The sequence below is a fragment of the Nerophis ophidion genome, linkage group LG12, assembly GCF_033978795.1.
Source record: "Nerophis ophidion isolate RoL-2023_Sa linkage group LG12, RoL_Noph_v1.0, whole genome shotgun sequence".
Taxonomy (NCBI): Eukaryota; Metazoa; Chordata; class Actinopteri; order Syngnathiformes; family Syngnathidae; genus Nerophis; species Nerophis ophidion.
Genome location: NC_084622.1, coordinates 41791928 through 41807062, shown reverse-complemented (window position 1 = coordinate 41807062; position 15135 = coordinate 41791928). Strand labels below are relative to the sequence as shown.

The 15135-nt window shown below is 40.8% G+C and overlaps 1 protein-coding gene across 1 annotated transcript in view; it reads left to right on the top strand.

Moving 5' to 3' along the window:
• Positions 1 to 14399, top strand: part of LOC133563455 (immunoglobulin superfamily member 22-like) — a 64817-nt gene extending 50418 nt beyond the window's left edge. The window contains exons 22-26 of the mRNA XM_061917588.1: positions 1922 to 2114; positions 2193 to 2495; positions 10765 to 10913; positions 10975 to 11155; positions 14196 to 14399. Of these exons, the coding sequence (XP_061773572.1) occupies positions 1922 to 2114; positions 2193 to 2495; positions 10765 to 10913; positions 10975 to 11155; positions 14196 to 14263 (894 nt within the window). The 3' untranslated portion in view covers positions 14264 to 14399. The remainder of the gene's footprint in view (positions 1 to 1921; positions 2115 to 2192; positions 2496 to 10764; positions 10914 to 10974; positions 11156 to 14195) is intronic.
• Positions 14400 to 15135: the final 736 nt, after the last annotated feature.

The following is a 15135-nucleotide window of genomic DNA, read 5'->3' as shown; positions in this document are numbered from 1 at the left end:
TAGCTCCCAGACTCTGGAACAATTTGCACCATGCCCCCTGTGATCTTGACTGTTTTGACACTTTTAAGAAACATTTGAAAACTTCGCTTTTTAGTAAAGCTTTTAGTCAATGCACCTTTTAACTATCATTTTTAAACTACTTTGTATTCTTTTTATGATGTTGCCCCTGTTGTTTCAATTGAATTGTTGTTTTACTTCACCTACGTTTTGTACAGCGCTTTGTGATTTTATCCGCGAAAAGCGTTTTAAAAATAAAATTTACATACCTACTTACTTACTAGATACACTTAAAGGCCTACTGAAACCCACTACTAGCGACCACACAGTCTGATAGTTTATATTTCAATGATGAAATATTAACATTGCAACACTTTTTAGTTTACTAAATTGCAATTTTAAATTTCCCGCGAGTTTCTTGTTGAAAACGTCGCGGAATGATGACGCGTACGCGTGACGTCACGGACTTTAAGGAAATATTAGCGCTGCACCAAACACGGCTAAAAGTCGTCTCTGTTCATGGCGTAATTACACAGTATTTTGGACATCTGTGTTGCTGAATCTTTTGCAATTTGTTCATTTAATAATGGAGACTATAAAGAACAATGCTGTCGGTGGAAAGCGGTGGATTGCAGCTGTCTTTAGCACCGAGACACAGCCGGTGTTTCTTTGTTTGTTGTGAAGCGGAGCGGTCAAGCGAACATGTTTTCTCTACGTCAACCAGCATATTTTTGAATGGGGAAATTGTGAGGTGTATCTTACCGGAGACATCAATGGATTATTCGTCGTCCTGCAGCAGCTGTCATGTCCAAAAAAGCCAGCTGTGAGCTTGACTCCTCGGCTTCTCTCTGAGACACTACGTGTTCACCGCGGCCATCCGACCTCGAGGTATGTCTTTACAATCTTTAAAATCTCACTAAAACACTATTAAAACACTAAGCAGATAAGGGATCTTCCAGAATTCTCCTAGTAAATGAGTCTAAAAACATCTGAATCGCTCACAATGCAATCGCCTTTTTTTTTCTTTTTTTTTTCTAGTCCTACCCTATCAATATCCTCAGCCATGAATCTTTCATCCTCGCTCAAATTAATGGGGAAATTGTCGTTTTCTCGGTCCGAATAGCTCTTTTTGTTGAAGGCTCCCATTATAAACAATGTGAGGATGTGAGGAGCCCTCACACCGGTGACGTCATCGTCTGCTACTTCCGGTACAGGCAAGGCTTTTTTATTAGCGACCAGTAGTTGCAAACTTTATCGTCGATGTTCTCTATTAAATCCTTTCAGCAAAAATATGGCAATATCGCGAAATGATCAAGTATGAGGGCTTCACGGTGGCAGAGGGGTTAGTGCGTCTGCCTCACAATACGAAGGTCCTGCAGTCCTGGGTTCAAATCCAGGCTCGGGATCTTTCTGTGTGGAGTTTGCATGTTCTCCCCGTGAATGCGTGGGTTCCCTCCGGGTACTCCGGCTTCCTCCCACCTCCAAAGACACGCACCTGGGGATAGGTTGATTGGCAACACTAAATTGGCCCTAGTGTGTGAATGTGAGTGTGAATGTCGTCTGTCTATCTCTGTTGGCCCTGCGATGAGGTGGCGACTTGTCCAGGGTGTACCCCGCCTTCCGCCCGATTGTAGCTGAGATAGGCGCCAGCGCCCCCCGCGACCCCAAAAGGGAATAAGCGGTAGAAAATGGATGGATCAAGTATGACACATAGAATGGACCTGCTATCCCCGTTTAAATAAGAAAATCTCATTTCAGTAGGCCTTTAATTAATCCTCTAAAAAAGAGGACATGTGTTTGCCTTAGCGTAAAATGGTCAAACATACACATATAAAAAGAGTTCTAAAACGTGGTTGAAATCAGTGCATGATGCCTCTGGAAGCTACACGTGAACGCCTTGTCCAAACCTGCTTTGCAACCACAGGCCTCCCCCCCGCCAGTTGTAACCTGGTTCAAAGACGGCAGCATCACCTCAGGAAGAGAAGTCATCACCAAAAGCAACAATCACTCCCAGTTTCTCCTCCCCTCCTCCCAGCGGAGTGATTCTGGAGAGTACCGTGTCCACCTGAAGAACGACTTCGGAGAGGCGCACCATAACGTCAATGTCAGGGTTACAGGTTTGTCAAGACTCTTTTCTTTCCCATTTCTTTTTTGGTGATGTTTTTATTAATAAAAACCTCTCCTTTTGCTGTCAGACTTTCCTCGGCCCCCAAAGAACCTCCGCTTGGTGGAAGAGGTCCCGGGGACTGTGACCCTACAGTGGGATCACACTCCAGACCTGGTCGAGGATAATGATAGAGTCCATTATGTCATCCTTAAGCGAGACAGCAGCACTCCTTCGTGGTTTACCATGGCTGAGTGTGTCTTCAGCAGCAAGTACACCGTCACCGGACTGCTGCCGGGGAGGAAGTACTACTTCAGGGTCGTAGCGCAGAACTCTATCGGAGACAGTGATCCCTTAGACTCAAGTGAAGCGCTCATCATCGCCAGGGAAAGAGGTATCGGACTTGTTTCTTTTGTTTTTTCTGTTTAATTGGCTTTCGACACACTTTAAAAAAAGATTATCCATGTAATGAGGAAGACAATTATATTTTTTGCGCCAATTTATTGTTTATTTGATGTGGACATCAAAGTTACATTGGACAAAGAAGATGTATTGTTTGAGTATTTTAGCACATGTGCTAATTTGCAACACACATGAGGCTAATAGGATGATCAAAATAATAAGAGTAGCTAGAAAATGCAATATTGGCAGAAATTGCGAGTGAATGCTGAAAAGCCGAACTGAAACAATAACATTTAGCACGCAAGCCGGATAGCATCAAGACTGTTAGGTGTATACACTAGGAATGGGAATCATATGGCCCCATTTGTCGCGGTTTACCGAACACATGAAACGTGACGAATTAGAGGTGCACTATCCACTTTAGCCGCCAGATGGCAGTAGAGTGTGGAATACCTTACAATTTGTTTTGCGGAAATTCCAACTTTGAGCAAAACGTCAGTTGCTATGTAAAGTGGCGCTTTCCATCTTTTTCAGCAGACTGTAGCAAAATTATTAATCTCTCCCACCCCTCCTTTCATGCGAGATCCACCCAAGAATGGGCCCTATGACGCCCTTCTCAACTGTAAATGCAAAATAGGCAAAAAAGTTAGCATGCACAAAGTAACAAGGTATTTAACTCTGAGGTACATACCAGTAAAAGTAGCTTTAAAAATATATGCTAACTGTTAGCATGTGTAAGGAAACACTATGTTTGACCGTGCCAACAAAAATATGCTTAAAAGATAGCATTCTCGCAACTGACTAACATTATCAAGGAACGTTTTGATTTTGGGATGGAGGAAATTTTGAGGAATCCGGGAAAACTGGGAATGTAACAAAATGTATTGCCTCAAGGTCCTGATGTTCTGATTATGGAATGATTAAAATATGTTGAAAAATTTGGGAGACAACGTTAAAAGAAAAACGTGTGAAAATAGCGGAAGGAAAAAGTGATGTACAGGATGAGTGGAATAATTTGACAGTGAGAAATGTTGGTAATGTGGACTTTTGGAAAATTGTCCAATCCTTTCAAATGGGAAAATACAGTTGTGATCAAAATTATTCAACCCCCATACAATTTGGGTGTTTTAGCAAGTTGGTCATTTATTCCGTATTTTCAAATAAAGATGCATTAAATAGACAAATGCAACTTGAATTACAACATTATATTTTGTAACATACCAAACAGTGTCATTTCTCTTAATATCTCATTGACAAAATTATTCAACCCCTGGAAGATCATAACTCTTAAGAACAGAATTTGAATAAGGTCTTTTCAATCAGGTGTTGAAAACGCCCGTAGATGTGATTAGAACCATAACGAGCAACAATTAAACTGATTGAAAAAGACTGTGATGCTCAGCTTCTTGTAGATGGTCAATGGTGTATTTGCAACATGGTGAAGTCCAGGGAGTGGTCAAAGAAGTCAAGAGAGGAGGTCATTTCTCTTCATAAGAAAGGATATGGATGTAAGAAAATAGCAAAGACATTACACATTCCAAGAGACACAGTTGGGAGCATAATTCACAAGTTTAAAGCTAAAGGCACAGTGGAAACACTACCTGGGCGTGGTAGAAAGTGGATGCTGTGTGCGTACAGTGGTGAAAACACCCGGGTAACAGCTGAGGAACTACAACAGGACATTGCAGAGGGGGGAACGCAGGTTTCGTCCCAGACAATAAGGCGCGCACCACGTGATGAAGGCCTCCATGCCAGAACTCCCAGGCGCACCCCACTTCTTACTACCAGGCACAAGAAAAATAGACTCCAGTATGCCAAAAATAGTCTGGACAAACCCCAATGGTTTTGGGAAACTGTTCTATGGAGTGATGAGACAAAAGTGGAACTCTTTGGGCCTATGAATCAACGTTATGTCTGGAGGAGAAAAAATGAAGCTTACAAAGAGAAGAACACCTTTCCTACTGTTAAGCATGGTGGGGGGTCAATCATGCTCTGGGGCTGTTTCTCTGCCTCAGGTACCGGGAATCTCCAGCGCGTTCAAGGCATTATGAATTCTATTTCCTGCCAGGATATATTAGCTGCAAATGTCATGAAGTCAGTGACGAAGCTGAGGCTTGGGAGAGGTTGGACCTTCCAACAGGACAACGATCCCAAGCATACCTCCAAATCAACATCAGGGTGGTTGCAGAAAAAGGGCTGGAAGACTCTGGAGTGGCCTTCACAGTCGCCAGACCTAAATCCTATAGAAAACCTGTGGTGGGACTTGAAGAAGGCAGTTGCAGCACACAAGCCCAAAAATATGAATGAACTGGAGGCCTTTGCCCAAGAGGAATGGGCTAAAATACCTGTAGATGGTTGCAAGAAGCTTGTGTCCGGTTATGTATCACGTTTGAAGGATGTAATTAATGCCAAAGGGTGTTCTACTAAGTACTAAAGATGCATGTAACTAGGGGGTTGAATCATTTTGTCAATGAGATATTAAGAAAAATGTCCTTTTTTGGTATTTTGTAAAATACAGTGTTACAATTTAAGTTGCATTTGTCTATATGACACATCTTTATTTGATACGACTATAAACAAAATACGGAATAAATGTCCAACTTGCTAAAACACCAAAATTGTATGGGGGTTGAATAATTTTGATCACAACTGTATGCCCTGCAAAATGTGGAATTCCTGAGAAATGTGAGAATGTTCAAAATTATAAAACAGGTAGCAAACATATCATAAATAAGTTGAACATAGTGAAAGTGGAATGGTTTGAATAAAATTTTAAAAATATGGAAAAAGAAGGCAGATGAAAAACTAGGCCAAATAATAATTACAATACCCGTGGCCTGATCTACTCAGATCCAAATACCACGTGCTAAACAGCGTGTGCAAACTATAAAATCGCGTGTACTATTAGTTGGCGTGTTGCGTATGATCTACTAAAGCTACATTTACAATTGTTGATTGGTGCAATATGGCCTTTTTTAAATGAAGTGTTTGAGTGTGTTTTGCGGCTAACACTATGGAGACACTCATTTACCGCACGTCAGTGCTGCAGTGCGTCTACAATAGAAACCCACTTTCTTAGCGTGCTGAAGGTTTACCCTGGATGATGCTGGCACTACCTGAAAGCGTAATGCCCTGGATTGTTCCAGACACAGGAAAATGCATATTGCAAGAAGTATTTTTCATATGTATTTAAAAACTAACTCTGTTTAAAAGACGCCAGCAGACATCAAAATGCATTAATATACTTTGTTATATTAATGCATTCGGCATACAGCAATACAATATAATTGGGAAATTATGTTTCTAAATAGACTAATATTGTGTAATATTTTATTGTCTCATATTTTCATTTTGATTATTCTGATGTGGGATCGGAACCGAAGATGTCGTTGTGGCTTGTGCAGCCCTTTGAGACACTTGTGATTTAGGGCTGTATAAATAAACATTGACTGATTGATTGATTAATTTTGAACAGTCCAAGTATGTTGACAAGCATACACAGCACAATCGCCTCCTTTCTCACAGCCTTTTCCGGCCAACTGTCAGTTTGCACGTCCTTTCTAGACGTACTAAATAAAGACGAAAAAGCAGTGGCCGCAGAACAATTTCAGTCTTGATGAATCACACAGTGAGGGCTGAATAATTATACTTGCATCTTCTCCTTCCAGTATTGTGGGCGCTCTGTTGATCTACATATATTTATGAAAACAAACTCGAGTGCGCTCTCTATTTTTTGCTCACTTAAAGGGGAACTGCACTTTTTGGGGAATTTTGCCTATTGTTCTCAAACCTTACGTGAGACAAACACACATATATTTTATGTTTTAAAAAAAAATGCTAGAAAAAGTCAGAGGTATTGGGATTCGCTCTATTCCGTATATCAAGCGCTCGAAAAAAAACCTCCATCAATGTTTTATATACACACTGTTAAGTAATGTATGAACAGGCACATTCATAACAACATGAAATATTCACGTATTTTGGTCATTTCAATCAGAATCAGAATCAGAAGTACTTTATTAATCCTCGAATGGAAATTAAGAATTTCAGCACAATCCCATTCAAGATCAGACAAACATTCCAGGGAGACAGAACAGGATCGCTGACGGATCTGCCAACATCCGGCGCCCCTTACAAAAAAAGTGAGAAACAGGTCAACTCTAGGTAGGGTGAGCGGATGTGAGTAAAAAGAAAAAACTTTGGCCAAGGGGAAAAAAACAAAACAACTCATAGCCATAGCACACATGAACATGTGTGTACCATGAAAACATCCAAGAGCACAAAGGAGATTAAAGACATTAAAACAGCAGAACTGATGCAACCAGCTGCCACTCCAGCAGTGCCATTTCTACATGCAGCTTACAAAAGTAAAACAACAACAACAAAATAATAATAATTAACCAATAATATATATTGTGCGCACACAATTGCAGCATGCATAGACAAGCAACCAAACAAAAACATAATTTCAACACCCATATACACTGTATATGGCTGCAACATGTGCCAAAGTAGTTGGGAAAGGGCATGTTCACCACTGTGTTACATAACCTTTTCTTTTAGCAACACTCAATAAACGTTTGGGAACTGAGGAAACTAATTGTTGAAGCTTTGAAAGTGGAATTCTTTCCCATTCTTGTTTTATGTAGAGCTTCAGTCGTTCAACAGTCCGGGGTTTCCGCTGTCGTATTTTACGCTTCATAATGCGCCACACATTTTCCATGGGAGACAGGTCTGGACTGCAGGCGGGCCAGGAAAGTACCGGCACGCTTTTTTTACGAAGCTACGCTGTTGTAACACGTGCTGAATGTGGCTTGGAATTGTCTTGCTGAAATAAGCAGGGGCGTCCATGAAAAAGATGGCGCTTGGATGGCAGCATATGTTGTTTCAAAAGCTGTATGTACCTTTCAGCATTAATGGTGCCTTCACAGATGTGTAAGTTACCGATGCCTTGGGCACTAATGCACCCCCATACCATCACACATGCTGGCTTTTGAGCTTTGCGTCGATAACAGTCTGGATGGCTCGCTTCCCCTTTGGTCCGGAAGACACAATGTCGAATATTTCCAAACACAATGTGAAATGTGAACTCATCAGACCACAGAACACTTTTCCTCTTTACATCAGTCCATCTTAGATGATCCTGGGCCCAGAGAAGCCAGCAGCGTTTCTGGATGTTGTTGATACATTTATATAATAGAGCTTTAACTTGCACTTACAGATGTAGCGACGAACTGTATTTAGTAACAGTGGTTTTCTGCAGTGTTCCTGAGCCCATGTGGTGATATCCTTTAGAGATTGATATCGGTTTTTGATACAGTGCCGTCCGAGGGATCGAAGGTCACGGTTGTTTAATGTTGGTTTCCGGCCATGCCGCTTACGTGGAGTGATTTCCCCAGATTATCTGAACCTTTTGATGATGACATGGACCGTAGATGTTGAAATCCCAAATTTTTTCTTGCAATTGCACTTTGAGAAACGTTGTTCTTAAACTGTTTGACCATTTGCTCACGCAGTTGTGGACAAAGGGGTGTACCTCGCCCCATCCTTTCTTGTGAAAGACTGAGCATTTTTTGGGAAGCTGTTTTTATACCCAATCATGGCACCCACCTGTTCCCAATTAACCTGCACACCTTTGGGATGTTCCAAATAAGTGTTTGATGAACATTCCTCAACTTTATCAGTATTTATTGCCACCTTTCCCAATTTCTATATCACGTGTTGCTGGCATCAAATTCTAAAGTTAATGAATATTCGCAAATCATTGTATTCCGTTTTTATTTACATCTAACACTCAATCAATCAATCAATCAATGTTTATTTATATAGCCCCAAATCACAAATGTCTCAAAGGACTGCACAAATCATTACGACTACAACATCCTCGGAAGAACCCACAAAAGGGCAAGGAAAACTCACACCCAGTGGGCAGGGAGAATTCACATTCAGTGGGACGCCAGTGACAATGCTGACTATGAGAAACCTTGGAGAGGACCTCAGATGTGGGCAACCCCCCCCCAACTCTTATGGACACGGAGTTTGTATGAAAACAGGAGGGAAACATCAGGAACACAAAAGGATAAAACAAAAGCACAGAGCTCCTGCCACCAGCAGCCACTACAACTTCGGGAAAAAAGCAGTGCATTGATTTTACAGACGCATCACATTTGATTTCCCTTCAACAACAACACAATACGGGTGTATTTCGCATAGAAAAGCATATGCATACAGTTAACATTAAGCATTATTTAGGATTCCTCGAGCCTTAGTAAGCCTTTTTTTTTATATATATATTTTTTTTATCGTGCTCTGTTTATGTTGTGTTTGCTCGTTTTTCTTGTGTTTTCTTTTAACCTGCCTATTGTACTACCCTTGTGGTAAATTTTAAAGGCCTACAGAAACCCATTACTACCCACCACGCAGTCTGATAGTTTATATATCAATGATGAAATATTAACATTGCAACACATGCCAATACGGCCGGGTTAGTTTACTAAATTGCAATTTTAAATTTCCCAAGAAATTATTGTTGAAAACGTCGCGGAATGATGACGCGTGTTTGTGAAGTGAAGTGAATTATATTTATATAGCGCTTTTCTCTAGCGACTCAAAGAGCTTTACATAGTGAAACCCAATATCTAAGTTACATTTAAACCAGTGTGGGTGGCACTGGGAGCAGGTGGGTAAAGTGTCTTGCCCAAGGACACAACGGCATTGACTAGGATGGCGGAAGCGGGAATCGAACCTGCAACCCTCAAGTTGCTAGCATGGCCGCTCTACCAACCGAGCTAAACCGCCCCGTTTGTGACGTTATTGGTTGGAGGGGACATATTAGCCCAGCACCACTTGCGGCTAAAAGTCGCCTCTTTTCATCGCATAATTACACAGTATTTTGGACATCTGTGTTGCTGAATCTCTTGCAGTTTGTTCAATTAATAATGGAGACTATAAAGAAGAATCCTGTTGGTGGAAAGCGGTGGATTGCAGCTGCCTTTAGCAACCGAGACACAGCCGGTGTTTCTTTGTTTTTGTTGTGAAGCTTTAACACAGAGCGGTCAAGCGATAATGTTTCTCTACGTCAATACATACGTTTTTGGATGGGAAAATTGTCGGTTCTTACCGGAGACATCGGTGGATTATGGGACCTTCTCCTGTAGCTGTCGAAAGCAGCTGTGATCTTGGCTCCCCATCGGCTTTCTCTGACACGCTGGTGTTCACCGCAGCCATCCGACTTTCAGGTATGACTTTACTCATATAATTTCACTAAAATACTATTAACACAGGGCTTCACGGTGGCAGAGGGGTTAGTGCGTCTGCCTCACAATACGAAGTTCCTGCAGTCCTGGGTTCAAATCCAGGCTCGGGATCTTTCTGTGTGGATTTTGCATGTTCTCCCCGTGGATGCGTGGGTTCCCTCCGGGTACTCCGGCTTCCTCCCACCTCCAAAGACATGCACCTGGGGATAGGTTGATTGGCAACACTAAAATTGGCCCTAGTGTGTGAATGTGAGTGTGAATGTTGTCTGTCTATCTGTGTTGGCCCTGCGATGAGGTGGTGACTTGTCCAGGGTGTACCCCGACTTCCGCACGATTGTAGCTGAGATAGGCGCCAGCGCTCCCCGCAACCCCAAAAAAGGGAATAAGCGGTAGAAAATGGATGGATGGATGGATTATTAACACAATAGGCAGATAAGGGATGTTCCTCATAAATGTGTCTAATTACATCTGAAACGCTACCACTGACTCCGCCCGGAGACGTCGCTTTTTCTTTTTTTTTTCTTTTCTTTTTTTAGTGCCTCATTAACTTTCCTCATCCACGAATCCTTCATCCTCACTCAAATTAATGGGGAAATTGTCGCTTTCTCGGTCCGAATAGCTCTTGCTGCTGGAGGCCATGATTATAAACGATGTGAGGACGTGAGGAGCCCTCACACCGGTGACGTCATCGTCTGCTACTTCCGGTAGAGGCAAGGCTTTTTTATTAGCGACCAACAGTTGAAAACTTTATCGTCGATGTTCTCTACTAAAAATCCTTTCAGCAAAAATATGGCAATATCGCGAATGGACCTGCTATCCCCGTTTAAATAAGAAAATCTCATTTCAGTAGGCTTTTAAATGTGATTTATAAATAAAGTTGATTTGATTTGATTAATATCCACCGGGAACAACAATGGACCAAGAACAGACCCTTGTGGTACTCCCATTCTGTTTGCCATTCATATGTGACTTGAGTGTGAGTTTCCTGCGCCTTTTGTCCTCCAGAGTGCATCAGCAGCCTTCGCCTGAAAGAACATGCTGCACTCCCCCGTCAGGCGAAACCGTCTTTCCTTCTTCCCCTGAAGGACCACGCCGTGCACCGAGGCCACGACTGCACCATGAGCTGTGCCTTTCAGGGCATGCCAACGCCGCAGGTATAGCGCCACAAAATATTCCAATGTGCACTCTTTGCAATGTGCTGTCCTGTGAGCACAGGCCTCCTGGTACAAAGGAGAATCCAAGATGTCGGACCGCAATGGCTTTTGGCAGAGCACGGCTAATGGAGTGTGCACTCTGGTGATTCCTCTTTGCGCTGTCAAGGATAGTGGGAAGTACACTCTAGTGCTGGAGAATCCACTCGGGACGGCGAAGTGCTCGTGCAGCCTGGTCATCTTCGGTGAGTTGTACACAGAAGGCGAAAGACGTAGACTGCAAAAACTGAAATCTAAGTAAGATGAAATATCTCAAATAAGGGTGAGATTTGCTTATTTTCTGTCTGATTAGATCATTCTTCTCACTAAGCAGATTTTATGTTAAAGTGTTCTACTTGTTGTTTTGGTCCTAAATTATCTTAGTACAAACCCCGTTTCCATATGAGTTGGGAAATTATGTTAGATGTAAATATAAACCGAATACAATGATTTGCAAATCATTTTCAACCCATATTCAGTTGAATATGCTACAAAGACAACATATTTGATGTTCAAACTGATAAAACTTTTTTTTTTTTTTTTTTTTTGCAAATAATCATTAACTTTAGAATTTGATGCCAGCAACACATGACAAAGAAGTTGGGAAAGGTGGCAATAAATGCTGATAAAGTTGAGGAATGCTCATCAAACACTTATTTGGAACATCCCACAGGTGTGCAGGCTAATTGGGAACAGGTGGGTGCCATGATTGGGTATAAAAGCAGCTTCCATGAAATGCTAAGTAATTCACAAACAAGGATGGGGCGAGGGTCACCAAGTTGTAAGCAAATTGTCAAACAGTTTTAGAACATTTCTCTACGAGCTATTGCAAGGAATTTAGGGATTGTACCATCTACGGTCCGTAAAATCATCAAAAGGTTCAGAGAAACTGGAGAAATCCCTGCATGTAAGCGATGATATTGCGGACTTTTGATCCCTCAGGCGGTACTGCATAAAAAAAACGACATCAGTGTGTAAAGGATATCACCACATGGACTCAGGAACACTTCATAAAACCACCGTCAGTGACTACAGTTGGTTGTTACATCTGTAAGTGCAAGTTAAAACTCTACTATGCAAAGCCAAACCCATTTATCAACAATATCCTGAAACACCGCCGGCTTGGCTGGGCCTGAGCTCATCTAAGATGGACTGATGCAAATTGTAAAGGTTTTCTGTGGTCTGACGAGTCCACATTTCAACTAATATTTGGAAACAGAGGACGTGGTGTTCTCCAGAACAAAGAGGAAAATAACCATCTGGATTGTTATAGGTGCAAAGTTCAAAAGCCAGCATGTGTGATGGTATGGGGGTGTATTAGTGCCCAAGGCATGGGTAACTTACACATCTGTGAAGGCACCATTAATGCTGAATGGTCCATTCAGGTTTTGGAGCAAGATATGTTGTCATCCAAGCAACGTTATCATGGACGCCCCTGCTTATTTCAGCAAGACAATGCCAAGCCACGTGTTACAACAGCGTGGCTTCGTATAAAAAGAGCGCGGGTACTTTCCTGGCCCGCCTGCAGTCCAGACCTGTCTCCCATCGAAAATGTGTGACGCATTATGAAGCGTTAAATATGACTGTTGAACGACTGAAGCTCTACATAAAACAAGAATGGGAAAGAATACCACTTTCAAAGCTTCAACAATTATTTTCTTCAGTTCCCAAACGTTTATTGAGTGTTGTTAAAAGAAAAGGTGATGTAGCACAGTGGTGAACATGCCTTTTCCCAACTACTTTGGCATGTGTTGCAGCCATGAAATTCAAAGTTAATTATTGTGGAAGGGGCGTGGTCCACGTGTCCCCCGCGGGCGGGGCATGTGCAGGAGCCGGCTGTAAAGCAACGACAGGTGAGGAGATTTCTCAGCTGGAACAAGTTATCTAATCACCTGTCTCTTAATCAGCAGCGTTGGAGACCATGAGGGGTGGAGGAGACCCGGGAAGCAGAGACACGCTGGACTGAAAAGCCTTAAAACTCTTTACTGCTGAAAAAGCAAACCGATCAAAATAAAAGAATTGTATCACCTGACAGCTGGGGTCCCGAAGGTCATTCAAGCCGGCACAAGAGAGTGCCACAATTATTATTTGCAAAAGAAATAAAGTTTATGAGTTTAAACAACAAATATCTTGTCTTTGTAGTGCATTCAATTGAATATGGGTTGAAAAGGATTCGCAAATCATTGTATTCCGGTTTATATTTACATCTAACACAATTTCCCACCTCATATGGAAACGGGGTTTTTAAAATATTACAACTTGTTGCTGAAATTGTATGACATATATTGAGTAAAACATGCTTGAAACCAGAATATCAAGTGTTGCAAAGCTGGGTCATCAACACTCACAAGTATAAAACTTCTTTTTCAAAATAATCATTTCTTATTTCAAGCATGAAATAAAAAAAATCCTGACTTTGACACAGTCGTGTCTCATAATTAAAACAGATGACAGCCAAATGGACTTTGCTGTTTTATTCTAAATGAAACACTACAAAATACGTACTCATATAGTAGTATAGTTGGCACAATACAGTACACTGACAGTTAATATTTAAACATTTCACATGTGACATGTCAAACTATTGTACATACATATATATACTGTATATAATGCATACACATATATATATACACGCGCACACACACACACACATATATATATACACGCGCACACACACACACACATATATAAATATATATATATATATATATATATATATATATATATATATATATATATATATATATATATGAAATAAAATGCATTTTTAGACAATATGATGTACCTGAGCGGCTTGTAGAGTAACAAGCGGTTGCCTTTTTGCCTTTCCATTAAGAAAAATAAACTAGTTTTTACTATAAGTTTGCTGGTTTCAAGAAATGTAATGTCGAGCGCATATCATTATGTCAAGATAACAGCACAGGCATTTACTTAATTTAGAAAATGTTTTCAACATATTGAGAAAATAGGTCTATTGTTTTTCTATCAAGAAAAGTGCACTTGTTATTAGTGAGAATAAACTTATTTTAAGGTATTTTGGGGTTCATTGGGGTTAGCTAGTTTTACTTGTTTTGGAAAGTCTTGACAAGCCAAATTTTCATTTTCTATTGGTAGATAATTCTCCTCAATTCAGGTACGATACCCCTAATTTTTGTGTGTTTTGTTCTTGTTATTGAACTCTGTCTTTTTGCATTGTAAACATGTGTTACAGAACATGCACAGTGATTCCATTTTGTTTTCCAGATAAGGATGACAAGAACCTGCTGGAGAGTCTGACTAAGCAAGCAAACAAGGAGAAGCTTATTGTGTAGGAAATCACATACACACTTGTGTTATTTACCATCACTTTGCCCAAATATCTCATCTTTTCATTGGGGCAAGTTTGTCTTTTTTGCATGAACTTTCCCTTGCAGTACAATAAATGACCACCAGAGGTCAGTGACATACTTTTCATTTTTTATGTGTGGTATGTTTAAGGTCCTTTTAAATTGCATTCCTTCATTTCAGTCTAAATACATAATTAGGTTGTTGCTGCCTAAGGCAGTTCTACATTTTATATCCCCTCTTACACATCTACAATGAAACCCAAATATTAGGAACCCATTTTCAATTGAATTTGATGCAGTTGTACAACCACTATCATAAGCTAGATACAATATTATTAATAATACAACAATGCAACAGATGAAGTATACCACAGCTTTTAGGTCAACAATATTTGCTCATATGAATGGGCAGGTCAGGTTAAAAAAATAAAAAAAAATAAAAAATAAAGATCCATCCATCCATCCATTTTCTACTGCTTGTCCCTTTTGGGGTGACAGGGGGGTTGCTGGATTCGGGCGGAAGGCGGTGTACACCCTGGACAAGTCGCCACTTTATCGCAGAAAAATAAAGATAATAATGGAAAACAATAATACCCAAAAAACTCCACAGTACTCAACATCCTTGGCCTGCAATGGTTGTTTGAACATTACTTTAATATAATGGTTTTTTAAAAAAATGTATTGTTGAACATGACCTTTTTGACCTTGGGACTAAGAGGGGAAACAGAGGGGAACGGGGCCTACTCAAAATAACCACACTGAATAAGTCATTTTACTCTTGATTTTAATGGTATTCAATCATTGTATTTAACCTATACTGACAGTTCAGGATAAACCGTGTCAACTGATATGAAAGC